General features: G+C 45.8%; 1 protein-coding gene across 1 annotated transcript in view; it reads left to right on the top strand.

Moving 5' to 3' along the window:
• Nucleotides 1–11,586: 11,586 nt before the first annotated feature.
• The window catches only part of LOC145351676 (UDP-glucose 6-dehydrogenase-like), a 33,571-nt gene continuing 27,559 nt past the window's right edge, over nucleotides 11,587–17,598 (top strand). Inside the window, exons 1-2 of the mRNA XM_080201245.1 lie at nucleotides 11,587–11,784; nucleotides 15,752–15,922. Coding sequence (XP_080057371.1) covers nucleotides 15,758–15,922 — 165 coding nt within the window. The 5' untranslated portion in view covers nucleotides 11,587–11,784; nucleotides 15,752–15,757. The remainder of the gene's footprint in view (nucleotides 11,785–15,751; nucleotides 15,923–17,598) is intronic.

Below are 17,598 nucleotides of genomic sequence, written 5' to 3'. Positions count from 1 at the left end.
TCACCAACTTTACTTCAAAAGAACCCCATTGGCTGTTTGGGAAATCCTTCCAAAATCCGCATCCGTGTTTTCACTCCACCCTCCAAACCCCTGATTATTCTAATACTTTCCTGTCCGGCTATGTTGCACAGCCCTTAACTTTGATTTGACTTGATTTGTTTTATTATTGTTACATGTTTTAGCGAGCAGTGAAAAGTATTGTTTCTTGCATACAGACAAAGCATACCATTCATAGAGAAGGAAATGAGAGAGTGCAGAATGTAGTCTTAGTTTAAGCCAGGGTGTGGAGGAACATCAGCTTAATGCAAGGTAGGTCCACTCAAAAATCTGATGGCAGCAGGGAAGAAACTGTTCTTGAGTCGGTTGGTACGTGACCTCAGACTCTTGTATCTTTTCCGACGGCAGAAGATGAAAGAAAAAATGCCCAGGGTGCGTGGGGTCCTTAATTATGCTGGCTGCTTTGTTGAGACAGCCGGAGTTGTAGACAGAATCAATGGATTGGTGGCTGGTTTGTATGATGGATTGGGCTACATTCACGACCTTTTGTGGTTTCTTGCGGTCTTGGGCAGAGCAGGAGCCCAGACCAAGCTGTGATACAACCAGAAAGAATGCTTTCTATGGTGCATCTGTAAAAGTTGGTGAGAGTCTTAGCTGACATGCCACATTTCCTTAATCTACTGAGAAAGTTGAGGGGCTTTCTTAACTATAGTGTCAGCATTGGGGGAACTAGGACAGGTTATTGGTGATCTGGGCACCTAAAAACTTGAAGTTCTCGACTCTTTCTACTTTGTCCTGTTGATGTATTAGGGGCATGTTCTCCTTTACGCCCCCTAAAGTCGATGACAATTTGTTTTGTTGACATTGAGGGAGGGATAGTTGTCGCCACACCAGTTCACCAGATTCTCTATCTCATTCCTGTACTCTGTCTCATCATTGTCTGATATTAGGCTGATGTCACCAGCAAACTTGAAAATTGAATTGGAGGGGAATTTGGCCACACAGTCATAGGTGTATCAGGAGTATGGTAAGGGGCTGAGAACACAGCCTTGTGGGGCACCGGTGTTGAGAATGATCATGGAGGACGCCGTTGTTTAAGAAGGGTGCCAGGCAAAAGGCGGGGAATTATAGGCCGGTAAGTTTAACGTCTGTGGTAGGTAAAATGTTAGAATCCGTCATTAAGGAGGAAATTGCGAGGCATCTTGAAGGGAATTGCTTGATAGAGCAGACGCAGCACGGTTTCATTAAAGGGAAGTCGTGTCTGACAAATTTACTGGAGTTCTATGAGGATGTGTCTAGGGCAGTGGATAGAGGAGAGCCGGTGGATGTGGTCTTTCTGGATTTTCAGAAGGCGTTTGACAAAGTACCTCACAAAAGGTTATTGCAGAAGGTCAGGGGGCATGGAGTTGGGGGTAGGGTGTTAGCGTGGATAGAGGATTGGTTGTCAAATAGGAGGCAGAGAGTGGGGGTCAACGGGTGCTATTCGGATTGGCGGATGGTGACTAGTGGAGTGCCCCAGGGGTCGGTGCTGGGGCCTCAGCTTTTTACCATTTATATAGATGACCTGGAGGAGGGAACCGAGTGTAGGGTGTCGAAATTTGCTGATGACACCAAGATTGGGGGAACAGCAAATTGTGCGGAGGGTGTGGAGAGTCTGCAGAAGGATCTAGATAGGCTGGGCGAATGGGCCAGGAAATGGCAAATGGAATTTAATGTTGGCAAGTGTGAGGTCGTCCACTTTGGTAGGAAGAATGGTAGGAAGGACTATTACTTACGTGGCGAAAAGCTGCAGCAGGCGACGGTGCAGAGGGACCTTGGGGTCCTTGTGCATGAGTCGCAAAAACCCAGCTTGCAGGTGCAGCAGGTGGTCAGGAAGGCGAATGGGATGCTGGCCTTCATAGCGAGGGGGATTGAATATAAAAGTAGGGAGGTCTTGCTGCAGCTGTATAGGGCATTGGTGAGGCCGCAGCTGGAGTACTGTGTGCAGTTTTGGGCGCCGCACCTGCGCAAAGATATTTTGGCCTTGGAGGGAGTGCAGAGGAGGTTTACTAGGCTGATACCGGAGTTGAGGGGGTTGAGCTATGAGGAGAGGCTGAATAAACTAGGCTTGTACTCGTTAGAGTTTAGAAGAATGAGGGGAGATCTCATTGAGACGTATAAGATGATGAATGGGATGGATAGGATAGAGGTGGAGAGACTCTTCCCGCTCAAAAAAGACAGTAGGACTAGGGGGCACAGCCTCAAGATAAAGGGGGGGCGGTTTAGAACAGAGTTGAGGAGGAACTTCTTCACTCAAAGGGTGGTGAATCTCTGGAATTCTCTGCCCGTTGAAGTGGTGGAGGCTGCCTCGCTAAATATTTTTAAGACGCGGGTTGATGGGTTTTTGATAAGAGAGGGGATTAAGGGTTATGGGGAGAGGGCGGGAAAGTGGAACTGAGCCACGACAGATCAGCCATGATCTTATTGAATGGCGGGGCAGGCTCGAAGGGCTAGATGGCCTACTCCTGCTCCTATTTCTTATGTTCTTATGTTCTTGGGAGGTGCCTGTTCTTATTGATTGCGATGTATGATCTGCTGTGGACCTGTTGTAGCAGTAGGCAAACTGTAGTGGATCCAGATAGTCCCGGAGGCTGGAATTGATTCGTGCCATGACTAGCCTTTTGAAGCACTTCACAATGATGGATGTCAGAGCCACTGCCTGATAGTCATTAAGGCACACTGCTTGATTTTACTTAGGTACCGGGATGATAGTCATCTTCTTAAAGCAGATAGGGAGCTCAGATTGTTGTAAAGAGAGGTTGAAGATGTCTGCGCATATTCCCACCAATGATCCGTGCAGGATCTGAGTGCTCGTCCCGGTACCCCATCCAGGTCAGTAACTTTATGTGGGTTGACCTTCGAGAAAGCTGCTCTCACAACTCCAGGGCTTCCAGGGTGGAGGGCATGGTCTCACTGACCTCGTGCTCAAAATGGGCGTAGAATGCATTGAGCTCATCAGGGAGGGCTGTCTTGGAGTCAGCTATTTTACATGCCTTCATCTTGTAGTCCTGTTATGTCTTGCAGACTCTGCCATTGTCAGCGGGGCTCAGTGTGGCTAGCCTGTAAAATTGGAGCTCATTTCAAATGGTGTCTCCCATATCTGAACTGACACTAAGTCCCAATTATCTATCACCTCTGTGCTCGCTAATGTCTAAGAGCTACTAAATCACGAGTGCATTGCCTTGAAAATTCTCAACCTTCAATTCAAATCCCTCTATGGACTTCTTCCTCCCTATCTCAATAGCCTCTCGTCCCCCTCCACCCTCCAAGATCTCAGTGTTCCTTGCCCCACACCCCCCCAACCCCAGCTCCCGGCCTCTTGTGCATCCCTCACTTCCTATTTGGCCCACTCTGGTCTCAGCTGCAGAATTTCCTCCTGAGATTTCTCGGCCTCTCAACCACCCCCCTCTCTGTTCCTTGAGGACAGTCCACCTCTTTGAGCAAGCTATCAAAATAATTTCTTTTCCTTTGGCTCAATGTAAATTTCTGCCTGAATAGATTTCTGTGATGTTTTACTGGGTTAGAACGATGTTATAAATGGGACCCGTTGTTACTGAGGCAGGTTAGTTACTACTTTCATAATTCAACTACCAATGTCAGTTGTGCCTCACCTCCTGATTAAGTACGGACCTTTCAGAGCCAAACTAAGTGAACAGGAGAGATGTGTTTGGAAGAATAGTTGGTGGTCACTGGATTGGGGACCTGTCAATACTTCATCTGTTCTCTTGCTATGGGCTGGATAGTTCATGTAAAGAAAAATCCAAAATTCAATTAGGTGAACTACAGGACAAGATGACTTTACAAGACAAAATAATCTGTTAATAGACTCACTTTAAACTTTTCCTAAATTCTTTGTAGATCTTTCTTAGAATAAAAATTGTCACCAAATTCCAGTTAGAAATGATTCAGAACAGCAGCGAGTGATATGATTTGATTTATTATTATCAGATATATTAACATACAGTGAAAAATATTGTTTCTTCTGCACTATATTGACAAAACATACCATTCATAGAGAAGAAATGAGAGGGTGGGGAATGTAGTGTTACAGTCATAGCTAGGGTGTAGAGAAAGATCAACTTAATGCAAGGTAGGTCCATTCAAAAGTCTGATGGGGGCTGGGAAGAAAGTGTTCTTGGGTCTTGGTTGGTACGTGACCTCAGACTTTAGTATCTTTTCCCCGAAGGAAGAAGGTAGAAGAGTGAATGTCTTGGGTGCATGGGGTCCTTAATTATGCTGGCTGCTTTTCCAAGGCAGTGAGAAGTGTAGACAGAGTCAATGGATGGGAAGTTGGTTTGTGTGATGGACTGGGCTACATTCACGGCACGTTGTAGTTTATTGCGGTCTTGGGCAAAGCAGGAGCCAAACCAAACTGTGATACAACCAGAAAGAATGCTTTCTATGGTGCATCTGAGGAGAGGGAATGGAGAGAGGAAAGGGGCGGGGGGTAGAAGACTTAAGGATTGGAGGGGAGTAGAAGAACGGCAAAGGAAGTTGAGTGTAGTGAGGGCAAAGATGGTGTGATGACTTAGGGAGGGGAGGGATGAGTGAGGAGGAAAGTGTTGCATGTGAAACCGACACTTTGACCAGTTCATTATTCAGTAAGAAGTCTCACAACACCAGGTTAACAGGTTTATTTGGAATCACAAACTTTCAGAGCACTGCTCCTTCATTTGGTGAGTGGGAGAATGAGAAAAATAAAGCTTGTGATTCCAGATAAACCTGTTGGACTTTAACCTGGTGCTATGAGACTTCTTACTGTGCCCATCCCAGTCCCACGCCGGCATCTCCACATCAAGTTTCTTATTCAGAATTGCACCATCACAATCCAGGTAGTCTTATTTTATGAGACAAGTAAAGCACTGTGGTTCAAACTTAGCTTTATTAAAACACTTACAATTTAAAGAAACAAACTCCTACACAACAAATTAAGATGTGGAGATGCTGGCTTTGAACTGGGGTGGGGACAGTAAGAAGTCTCACAACACCAGATTAAAGTCCAACAGGTTTATTTGGTAGCACAAGCTTTCGGGGCGCTGTTCCTTCATCAGGAGTTGAAAGAATTCTTACAATAAGTTAACTTTTTGCCAAGCTAGACTGATGCTTGAAAAGTATAAATACTGCCTGCTCTGGTGAACTGGATTCAATTCACTGAGTTTGCATCGACGGATAAACTCAGGCTTGGTGCGAATGTGGATCTCACACAATGCGATGCTCCCTCAGCCCTGACCCTCCCACAGTGCGGCACTCTCTCTTCCGTTGTCTCGGGTCACAGCCGGCCAGTCAATCTTCGCTGGGGGGTGGGGGGGGGGTCGTCTCCAGATGTTTGTTTTTATTCCCCACTTCTGGAATTTTCTCTGCCTTTCAGCCACAGGGAGGGGGGTCGCAGCAGCCAATGAGGTTAGGCCAAGTCATCTTAGGTGTCCTGAATGCACAAATCCCCTTTCACGAAATGGTTAATATCAGGGAGTCTGTCTGAAACTGGGAAATACACAACCATAATGTCTTCCTAGATAGTTCTGGCTGAGTACGTCTTGATGGGTCATAACAACTCCCCCATTGTTAAGGTCGAGTGCCTCCATCCAATATGCAAGGCAGGTCTGGCCTAGCCCCTTCTGACCTGTGGTAACCTTGTCTGCATTCCATCAGGCCTTGTTTGTAGAAGTTGATTAGCTGTGGATTAATTGAAAGTGTCTGATTTTATTTTGGGCCTGGTAGCTTAGGCCATTGGCCATTTAGCCACAAGATTTGATTTGATTTGATTTATTATTGTCACATGTATTAGTATATAGTGAAAAGTATTGTTTCTTGCGCTATACAAAGCATACCATTCATAAAGAAGGAAATGAGAAAGTGCAGAATGTGGTGTTACAGTCATAGCTAGAGTGTAGAGAAAGATCGACTTAATGTAAGGTAGGTCCACTCAAAGTCTGATGGCAGCAGGGAAGAAGTTGTTCTTGAGTTGATGGGTATGTGATCTCAGACTTCTGCATCTTTTTTCCAACGGAAGATGGTGGAAGAGGGATGGGTTAGGGAGGGGAGTGATGAGAGAGGGAAAGAAAAGGAAGAGAACTTGGGAATTCCTGCAGGTTTAGCTGAGTGGGATAGTGTTGGGTGAGGTGGAGGGGGAACCAGCTTTAGGATACCCTCTGGGCTGATCAGAGGCACCAGGAAGCTCACTCCATCCCCTCAGCCCTTTCCCTTGCCGAGAATGCCAGTCCCTGACTTCCCCAAGTTCCTTGGCCTGGTGGGATTGTCTGTCATCTCGTTAGTGGCCACTGTGTGTAGCCTGACTGACCAGCAGCTCTGACGGGTCAATTCTCCCACTGGAAAAGGGTTAAATTGGTGTGGGGCAGCCACTAGGATTGTGGGCAGGATCCCCTGCCTGGGGCTGGGGAATGAGATACTCCGTAAAATCCAGCCCCATGTTCCGAGAGGGAAGGATTGGACAGGAGGGCGGGGCTTTTTCTCTAGAAAGGCCAAGATTAAGAGATTGATGCGGAATGTTAATATCACCAATCCATCAGGGCAAATGTGGAGAAACATGTGGGAGTCTAAAATCTGGGCATAAATACAAGATTGTAACTCACAGATCAAATAAAGATCTTAGCAGGAATTTCTGAATGCAGAACGAGGAAACATTTGGAACTCACTGCCAGTGAGTCATTGACTCATTCAGGGAGAGGCTTGCTGCATGAGGGAGAGGGGGCATGGGGGTAGGATAGGAAGAGTGTGAAGGAGACTCATGTGGAGTGTCAATACTGTGATAGATAAGTTGGGCTGAATGGCTTGTTTCTGAGCACCAGATTCTATGCCCATGTGATATCAAGAAACAGCTGAAGTCACTACATACTGCAAAGACAATGGGCTCTGACAATATTCTGGCAATAGTACTGGAAGCTTGTGTTCCAGCACGAACCACACCCATAGCCAAGCTGTTCCACTACAGTTACAACACAGGCATCTACCCAACAATGTGGAAAATTGCCCAGAGATATCCTCTCCGGAAAAAGAACAAAGAACAGCACAGGGAACAGGCCCTTCGGCCCCACAAGCCTGTGCCACCCACTTTAACACACTCAGTAAGTGCCTTATTCAAGTCTTTTGTCGCTCGTCGACGTTTTTGTCTACCTCTAGTGGAACTCAACAGTAAAGGGGGTGGAAATTTAGGGAATTATTACGGAAAACGTAGGACAAATCTAACCCAGTCAATTATTGCCCCATACATGTGTGGTATGGTGGCACAGTGGTTAGAACATAGAACATAGAACATAGAACATTACAGAGCAGAACAGGCCCTTCGGCCCACGATGTTGCGCCGACCAATTAAAAAAGCAATGACCCTCTAACCTAAACCAATCCCTTTCCATCCATAAACCTATCCACTGATCTCTTAAACGCCCCCAAACCAGGCGCATCTACAACTGCAGTAGACAGGGCATTCCAATCCCTCACCACCCTCTGGGTAAAGAACCTACCCCTGACATCCGTCCTATAACTACCCCCCCTTAATTTAAAGCTATGCCCCCTCGTGCTAGCTTTCTCCATCCGAGGAAAAAGGCTATCACTGTCCACCCTATCTAAACCTCTAATCATCTTATATGTTTCAATAAGGTCCCCTCTTAGCCGCCTTCTTTCTAACGAAAACAACCCCAAATCCCTCAGTCTCTCCTCATAGGACCTTCCCTCCATACCAGGAAACATCCTGGTAAACCTCCTCTGCACCCTCTCCAATGCCTCCACATCCTTCCTATAATGTGGGGACCAGAACTGCACACAGTACTCCAAGTGCGGACGCACCAGAGTTGTGTACAGTTGCAACATGACGTTGCGGCTCCTAAATTCAATCCCCCTACCAATAAACACCGTATGCCTTCCTAACTACCTTATCTACTTGATTCCCAACTTTCAGGGATCTATGCACATATACACCTAGATCCCTCTGTTCATCAACACTATTCAGAGTTAGCACTGCTGCCTCACAATGCCAGGGTTACAGGTTCAATTCCTGGCTCTTTTGCTGTCTATGAGGAGTCTGTACATTCTCCCTATGTCTGAGAGGGTTTCCTCTGGGTTGCTCCGGTTTCCTCCCACAGTCTGAAAGATGTGCCAGTTGAGGTGCGTTGGCCGTGTTAAATTCTCCCTCAGTGTACCTGAACAGGCACCAGAGTGTGGCGACTAGGCGATTTTCACAGTAACTTCATTACAGGGTTAATGTAAGCCTACTTGCGACACTAAAAAAAGTCTACTCTCCATCATGAGCAAAGTGACGGAAGGGGTCACAAACAGTGCTATCAACTGACACTTAAGGGTGTAACCTACTCACTGACACTCAGTTTGGGTCTGGCAAATTTTCTAAAGTCAGCTGTGAATTTTAAAACTAACAGAACAGTCCTGGAGATTAAGGTTAGGGTTAGGTAAAATTATTATCTCTTCCATAACTCTAGTTCCAGTCTTACTCCACTTCCAATACCTCCGATTTTACCTCCAGCAGCAACTATATAAAGGTTGGATGGTAAACTCTCTTTTACTAATTGACCATCCGTTATGCACCCCACTGATCTCTGTAGAATCTATTCCATGAAGTGTAGTTTGCAGATGATACAAAAATTGGGGGAGTAGCGGATAGTGAGGAGGATTGTCAGAGGATACAGTGGGATATAAATTGGCAGGAGATCTGGGCCAAAAGATGGCAGATAGAGTTTAACCCAGACACACGTGAGGTGATGCGATTTGGAAGATCTACTGCAGAAGAAAAATATACAGTAAATGGTAGCACTCTTAGAAATATTAGCATACTGAGAGATCTAAGCATGCAGATTCACAGTTCCCTCAAGGTGGCAACTCAGGTGGACAAGAAGGCATATGGCATGCAGACCTTTATCGGCTGGGGCATTGAGTATAGGAATTGGAAAATCTTGCTGCAGTTGTATAAGACTTTGGTTATGCTGTTTTTGGAGTATTGTGTACAATTCTCGTCACTATTGGAAAGGGTGCAGTGGATGTTTACCAGAATGTTACCTGGTTTGGAGGATATGGACTATGAAGAAAGGTTGAACAAACTTGGATTGTTTTCATTGGTGTGTTGGAGGATGAGGGGGGACTTGACAGAGGTTTACATTATGACAGGCTTGGGTAGTGTGGATAGTCAGAGAATCTTCCCCAGGGTTGAAAGTGAGAGAGGGAAAGTTTAAAAGAGATGCAAGAGGTAGGTTTTTCACAGAAAGGGTGATGAATGCTTGAAATGCGCTGCCGGAGGAGGTGGTGGAAGCAGATTCCACACCAACCTTCAAAAGGCATCTGAATAGATACATGAATAGGTAGGAAATAGAGGGATGTGAACCATGTAGAGGCAAGAAAATATTAGATTAAAGAAGCACCTGTGTTGGTACAGAGTTGGTGGGCTGAAGGATCTGTTTCTGTGCTTTACTGTGCGTTGTTATTGTCTGACTCGATCGTCAATATGTAAGATCGGTGTTGATTTTAATCCTCACTGCCTCCAATATTGCAGCTACTTTTGACCGGGAGTAACAATGCAAGGTCATTCGGCTCACTGATGGCAACAATCAGCACTGGAAGGAAATCCTTTTGCTCAATGGAAGCTGCGTGATCTGTGATTCAGGGACAGCCAGTGTGGGGACCATGTCAGGTGATTTCTACCTGCACACTTCTGACCAAAATGTACCACTTCACACTTCTCTATGTTAAATTTCATGTGCCACGTTCCATCCCATTCCACCAGCCACCGTTCACCTTCTCTGTGAAAAACCTGCCTCTTGCATCTCTTTTAAATTTTCTCTCTCTCACTTTCAACCCTGGGAAAGATTCTCTGACTATCCACACTATATCCTCCTGAAATCTATCACTGCACTCCTCACAATAATTCCAAGTCTTGCATCATATTCAAGCAAAAGTCATTGATATAAATCAAGAAAAGCAGTGGGCCCTCCACATGACAGTGGTAAGTAAAGTTTTCTATAATTCAGACTTTAAATATTTAAACTGTTCCATAATGAAATTCCAATTATGTCAAAGATCAATGCTTCAAAATACCACATAGTTCAAAATAAGATGCTGATTGGCATGGATACTTTTCTTAGAATTGTGCCTGTTTACTGAAATAGAAACAGAAAATGCTTGATTTAATTTGATTTGATTTGATTTATTATTGGCACATGTACCAGCATACAGTGAAAGGTGTTATTTCTTGCATGCTACACAGACAAAGCATACCATTCACAGAGAAGGAAAGGAGAGAGTGCAGAATATACTGTTGCAGTCATAACTAGGGTGTAGAGAAAGATCAACTTAATGCAAGGTAGGTCCATTCAAAAGTCAGATGGCAGCAGGGAAGAAGCTGTTCTTGAGTTGGTTGGTATGTGACCTGAGACTTTTGTAACTTTTTCCCCAACAGAAGAAGGTAGAAGAGAGAATGTCCGGGTTGCGTGGGGTCTTTAATTATGCTGGCTGCTTTTCCGAGGCAGCAGGAAGTGTAGACAGAGTCAGTGTCGGGGAGGCTGGTTTGCGTGACAGATAGGGCTTCATTCACCACTCTGTGTCATGAAAAACCGGAAATAAATTGCTGGAAGAAGTCAGCAGGTTTGGCAGTATCTGTGGAGAGAGAAACAGTTAAACCTGGAGTCAGTATGGATTCTTCAGAGCATAGCTTTACTGCCACTGGGGGACTCAAATGATCAATAACTGAGAAAACAATGCAGTAGAAAACATTAAACAATGGTGGCACAGTGGTTAGCACTGCTGCCTCATAGCTCCAGGCTCTTGGGTTTGATTCCCGGCTTGGATCACTGTGTGAATTTTGCACTTTCTCCCTGTATCTGCATGGGTTTCCTCCGGATGCTCTGGTTTCCTCCCACAGTCTGAAGATGTGCAGGTTAGGTGGATTGACCATATTAGATTACCCTTTAGTATCCCAAAATGTGTAGGTTAGGGGGATTACGGGGAATGGCCGGAGGTCTGCTAAGATGCTCTTTCAGCGAGTTGGTGCAAACTCTATGGGCTGAATGACCTCCTTCTGCATCGTAGGGATTCTATGTTGGGATCTATGCTGCTTTGTATGTGGCACAATGGTTAGCACTGCTTCTTCACAGCGCCAGGGACCAGGGTTCAATTTCTGGCTTGGGTCACTGTGCGGAGTCTGCACATTCTCCCCGTGTCTGCATGGGTTTCCTCCTACAATCCGAAAGACGTGCTGGTTGGGTGCATTGGCCATGCAAAATTCTCCCCCAGTGTACCTAAACAGGTGCCGGAGTGTGGTGAGTAGGGGATTTTCCACAGTAACTTCACTGCAGTGTTAATGTAAGCCTCCTTGTGACACTAACAAAACATAATAAAAAATAATGGTAGATTTAGAATTGACGCGGCGAACACGTTTTTAGAAGTTTGGCATTATAGCCCTGAGTGGGACTGATGAGATAGCAGACACACACACACATGATGGGCTGAATGACCTCCTTGTGCGCTGTCGGATTCTCTCTCGGGCAAGAAGCCTTTAACTGGTGACTGGCAGAGCAGGCGGAGTCAATGCTGGCTCCAATTTCACTCTCCTCCTCTTCCCAGCCTCCACCACATCAGCAGCCATTGAGCTGGGGCTTTGCGTGGCTGTTTGCGGGGAGTCGGTAGCGAGTCTGTTCCAGCCTCTGGGAATTTGGAAATTAAGAAGTAATTGAGCCAGCGGGACTTCCTGTCGCTCTCCCGACTGCCAATCCGACCAGTCGTTTCCCTTCTTAGGTGATTTTTTTCATTTAATGTCGTTACTTTTCTGCTGCGATTACTGGGTTCGGGTTTTCTTTCTGTGCGGGTGAGGATTCAGGATTTTTTTTCACCTTTCTAGGTTTAATCTGTTTCTGATGTTGAAGAAATAGCGGTGGGGTTTAAGGATTGCAGGATCGGTGAGATGTCTTGGCCCCGGGTTGTCTCTCTGCCTGACTTCACTGCAGTTAGCGGAGCTTCCTCCATTGCTGCCTGCTTCTCTTGGTGGGCAGACTGCTTCTAGTTTAACCCCCTCTGCTCCAGCAGATATCTCTCCCCCAGAGCAGCATTGCCTTAATCTGCCACCACCCCCTCCCCGCCCTGCCCTACCCTACCATCAGCCTGAAGCTATCTGCTGTGAATTGGATAAGGAATGGAATTGGAGCCCAAGTTAGAACTGAACTCTTTCAACTATATCTGCCTTTGGCTAAAACCGAGTGTAAATATGGTTTGCATCTGGTCTTGGTCACACTGTGAGATAAACGCAAGGTACTGCGGACGCTGGGATCTGGCACAGTGGTTAGCACTGCTGTCTCACAGCTCCAGAGACCAGGGTTCAATTCCAGGCTTGGGTCACTGTCTGTGTGGAGTTTGCAAGTTCCACACCCCCCCCCGCCGTGTCTGCGTGGGTTTCATCCGGGTGCTCCGGTTTCCTCCCACAGTCCAAAGATGTGCCGGTTAGGTGGGTTGGCTGTGCTAAATTGCCCCTTAGCGTCATGGGATGCGTAGGTTGGAGGGATTAGTGGGGCTACGGGAATAAAGCCTGGGTGGGTTTATTGTCAGTGTGGGCTGGATGGGCTGAATGGCCTCCTCCTTTATCTACTGATTTCTACGGAAAACTGGAAAGTGCTGGAAAATCTCAGCAGGGGAGAGAATAGAGCCAACATTTTGAGTCTGGATGACCCTTTGTCAGAGCTCCAGGTTAGGTTACACTGAGGCTTCTTCACCTGAAGCAATATTTTAAAAACTATCTGGGCCTTTTGGCTAAGATGAAATTCAGATCAAGCCTGGGAGGGGGTGTAATGCCTCATCCTGTCAGCTTGGATCTTGTTTGATCCAGCCCAAGATGGGAGGAATGGCCTGACTTGTCAGCTTGGATCTGTTTCGAATTGGGTTTTGGTGGGAATAAAGTACCGAAACATACAAAAAAATTTCTGCTGTGAGAAGAACTATCTGGGTATTTTAAGCCACATTTAAACATGAATCATTCTATCACTTTGTCTCTTATTTCAGCTCCACATTTTTGTCTGGGGTTTGAGAGGAGGGAATCAGCACAGACTGAAACACCCTTTTTAAAAAATACATTCCAGAAGTTGGATTCCTTCACCCTCAGGGGCTGAAAGATCCACTAAAAGGACATATTCATTAACCACTTTCGCAACCTGAGCAATGCCACGAAGCCCCTTTAATTCATTAAAGGGAAAGTCACCACAGTCCCAGCTGATCAGAGGCTGCTCTCCCCTTGTGAGGGGGAGAAGTGACTGGTGGTGACTTAACCCGAGGGTCACCACACCTCAGGCGAGGGGCAAGATTGAGAAGGCAGGCCCTTTAATTAAACACTGCCGTGCCCACAGAAACTGGGGCAGCCAATTTCGGTAAAGCAAGATTCCGCAAACAGTTTTGCGATAATACGATGTGGAGATGGACTGGGTTGGGCACAGTACCAAGTGTCACAGCAGCAGGTTAAAGTGTAACAGGTTTATTTGGAATTATGAGCTTTCAGAGTCACCTGAGGAAGGAGCAGCGCTCCAAAAGCTTGTGATTCTAAATAAACCTCTTGGACTTTAACCTGGTGTTGTGAGTTTTCTTACTGTAGTAACATAAGAGCTTGGTTTAGCTGCGTTGGCTGATTGGCTGGGTATTGATGCTGAGCGATGCCAGTGGTGTGGGTTCAATTCCTATACCAGCTGAGATTATACATGAAGGCGTTGCCTTCTCAGTCTTACCCTCCGGTTAAATCACCACTAGTCACAGTCAATGGTCATCTGGGACTATGGCGACTTTGCCTTAATGAGATACTGATCAGTTAATCTAAGTGTTTTAGTGATATTTGGTGAAGGGTAAGTATTTTAACAGGATGTTTTGTGGAGAACCCAGTGCTCTGCTTTGGGTTTTGTGTGATGCCTCTGTTTAATGCCTCATCCATAAGAAGGCACTTTACTTCACGTCTTCCGATCTGTATAACTTTCTATTCCCTTCTTCCTTCCATTTATCCAGATTCTCTTTTATTATATCTATACCATTTTCCTGAGCTACTGTGTCAGCAAATTCCATATTTTTCACACAGTAACTCAGGCAAAGAAGCTTCTGCTGAATTCCCTACTGGATTTTTACTGCCTGTCCTATTTATGGGATCCAGTTTTGATGACCCCCCCCAATTAGAGATAACATTGCTTTGTCCACCTGATAAAAAGCCTTTGTAATTTTAAAGACCTTTACTATCTGTATCATCCCCCTGCCTCTTCTTTCAAAGGTGAAATACCCAACCCGTTAAAATGTTTCCCAGTAGTTAGAACCTTTTTATTTTGGGGGATGTGGGTGCCTCTGGCCAGCATTTATTGATGTGGAGATGCTGGTGTTGGATTGGGGTAAGCACAGTAAGAAGTCTCACAACACCAGGTTAAAGTCCAACAGGTTTATTTGGTAGCACAAGCCACAAGCTTTTGGAGCGCCGCTCCTTCATCGGGTAAGTGGGAATTCTGTTCACGAACATGGCATATAAAAACACAAACTCAATTTACAAAATAATGATTGGAGTCTTTACAAGTAATCAAGTCTTAAAGGTACATACAGTTGTCTAGTGTTGTGAGACTTCTTACTACAGCATTTATTGTCCATTCCTTGAGAAGGTGGAGGTAAGCTGCCTTCTTGACCCACTGCAGCCCCTGTGGTGTAAGGAGGCACATCCATAGTACTATTAGGGAATTCCAGGGTTTTCATCCAGCGATATTGAAAGAACTGTTGTAAAATGAAAAGGTGAATAACCCTCAGGATGTTGCTAGTGGGGGATTCAGAGATGGTAATGCTATTGAATGTCATGGCGAGATGGTTGGATTCCTTCTTGTTACAGATGGCCATTGCCTGGTCCTTGTGTGGCATGAATATTATTGCCTCTTGTCATCCCAAACCTGAATGTTGTCCAACTCAAGAACAGCTTCTTCCCTGCTGCCGTTAGACTTTTAAATAGACTTACCTCACATTAAGTTGATCGTTTTCTACACCCTAGCTACCACTGTAACGTTGCATTCTGCCTTCTCTCCTTTCCTTCTCTACGTACTTTGTCTGTATAGTGCGCAGGAAACAATATTTTTCTCTGTACAGAATCATAGAATATCTACAGTGCAGAAGGAGGCCATTCAGCCCATCGAGTCTGCGCTGACAACAAGCCCACCCAGGCCCTGAAGCCATGACCTCACATATTTACCTTACTAATCCCCCTGATATCCCCCTAACACTAAAGAGCAATTTAGCATGGCCAATCATTTTAACCCACACATTTTTGGACTGTGGGAGGAAACCGGAGCACCCGGAGGAAATCCACGCGGAGAACTTGCGGATTCCACGCAGACAGTCACCCAAACTGGGAATCGAAACTGCGTCCCTGATTCTGCTAACCACTTTGCTGCCCCAATACTGATACATGTGACAATAATAAACCAAATCAATTCAAAGTCTTGTTGCAATTCTGACGTCATCCTTGTGAACCTTATTTGGCATTTTCTCCAGTGCATCTTTATCCTTTTTTTTAAACAGGGTGACCAGAGCTCTTCATGGCACTCTATATATTGCTTGAGATAAATCCTGTGAAATAAAGTGAGGGTGGCGATGGGGAAAGCGGGTTTGCGGGTAGGCCAGTAAAGTCTGAGAATGTGCAGTCATGACGAACGGTTTATACCTACTTTCTGATATTCAGCGCTAATTTCATTTCCTAACGCTTTAAAACCAGGTTGAGATGATGGTCCAAGTCAAGAAGATTTGCTGTATCGGAGCAGGTTATGTGGGAGGTCCGACATGCAGCGTCATTGCTCAGATGTGTAAGGAAATCACTGTGACTGTGGTGGATGTAAATACTGAGCGGATTAAGGCCTGGAATTCCAACCACCTTCCTATCTTTGAGGTGAATCTATTGAGTGTATTTTGTGCAAGGGATTCTTCTGAAGCGGGAGGATAATGCCTTGTCTGATTAGCGGGGGTTGTAGATTGGTTTAGTGAATTGAATCTGTGCCAACAACAAGCCCACCCAGGCCCTATCCCTATTCCCTATGCATTTACCCCAGTTAGTCCCCCTGACACTAAGGGGCAATTTAGCACGGCCAGTCAACCTAACCAGCACGGTTAGGACTGTGGAAGGAAGCCAGGAGGAAACCCACAGGGAGAATGTGCAAACTCCATACAGACGGTGACCCAAGCCAGGAATTGCATCCGGATTCCTGGAGCTGTGAGGCAGCAGTGCTAACCACTGTGCCAGCATGCCACCCACATAGCGTCATATGATCACCCAGTTTTCTGCCTTGTTCTCCTGAACCGTACCTGGCAGCGGTGAAACCGTGACCAAGCAGGAGCAGAGGCTAGCCCATCGCACTGGGGGTGTGCTGATGCCCGTGATGGTGGTTTGCCCAGGCTAGGGTTGAGTAAAGCACCGTGGTAGCCAGTGAGGTTAAACGGAGGCTTTTCCTGATGCAATTTTTCAAAACCATCTCAGCCTTTTGGCTCAGATGAAGCATTAGATCAAGCCCAGGAGCGGGTATGATGCCTCATCCTGTCAGCTTCGATCTTGTTTGTCCCTCATGTGGGGACTATGAATTGGATCGAATAATTTTTTTTTGGCTTAGTCTCAGGTATCATTTCCTGTGTGTGGAATGTCTTTGGGTAACTTGGCTGATCAAAAATTAGATGGTGTGTGTTTTCAGAGAAACCTACAGTTCAGAAGGAGGCCATTTAGCCCATCAAGTCTGCACCAACAACAATCCCACCCAGGCCCTATCCCTAATTACCCATACCTTAGTTAGAATCCCTTGAACCTATCACATCCCAGACACGAAGGGTTAGTTTACCATGTCCAATCTTTGGATGGAAACCGAAGCATCCGGAGGAAACCCACGCAGACACGGGGAGAATGTGCACACTACACACAGACAGTGACCCAAGGCCAGTATCAAACTCAGGTCCCTAGCAGCAATGCTAACCACTCTTCAGGGAGCATGTAATGCACCACTGTGTGGATGGCATGTGTATATTGAGTTTCAAGTTAAGAATCTAATGTTTCTCCTAAACCTGCCCTTTCTGACCCCAGGATAACTGATTCTGTTCAGCAACTTTAAAAATCAGCTGACTGAATGTAGTTTGAGATTGTGCCTCCTGCGCCAAGTGGCTCACTTATAGAGAGGAATTGTGAGATAAGGAGCGACCAAGGTTCATCCAGTTGCCATCCTGGTAATTGAAGAATACGGCGATAGTGGACTTGTTGTAAACTTGGCAGTCAATCTGTTAATGTGTTTCGAAATGACCCAGATACGAGGTGAGAAAACCTCCAGTGATGCTGAACTTTAGAAGGCCAAGGTCCAAAGCTCCAGGTTCGCCCCAGCACGATACACTGGCTGCATGTCTTACCAATGGAGTCATGGATGTACAAATTGAGTTACGGGGAAGGGGGGTTGGGGGGGCAGGGGTGGGGATGGGGACGGGATGGGGGAGTGCTTTGGTTAATAGTGTTGAAAAAAAACCTGATTCTTTTGTTTGCAAATTGTTATGTTAATGTGAGACACAGAACAGGAAAGAGATAGGGAATCTTGT

The sequence above is a fragment of the Carcharhinus amblyrhynchos genome, chromosome 13 (assembly GCF_965287045.1).
Source record: "Carcharhinus amblyrhynchos chromosome 13, sCarAmb.v2.hapA, whole genome shotgun sequence".
NCBI classification, from domain to species: Eukaryota; Metazoa; Chordata; class Chondrichthyes; order Carcharhiniformes; family Carcharhinidae; genus Carcharhinus; species Carcharhinus amblyrhynchos.
Note: the sequence above shows the minus strand (reverse complement) of the source record. Positions and strands in the feature narration are given on the sequence as shown.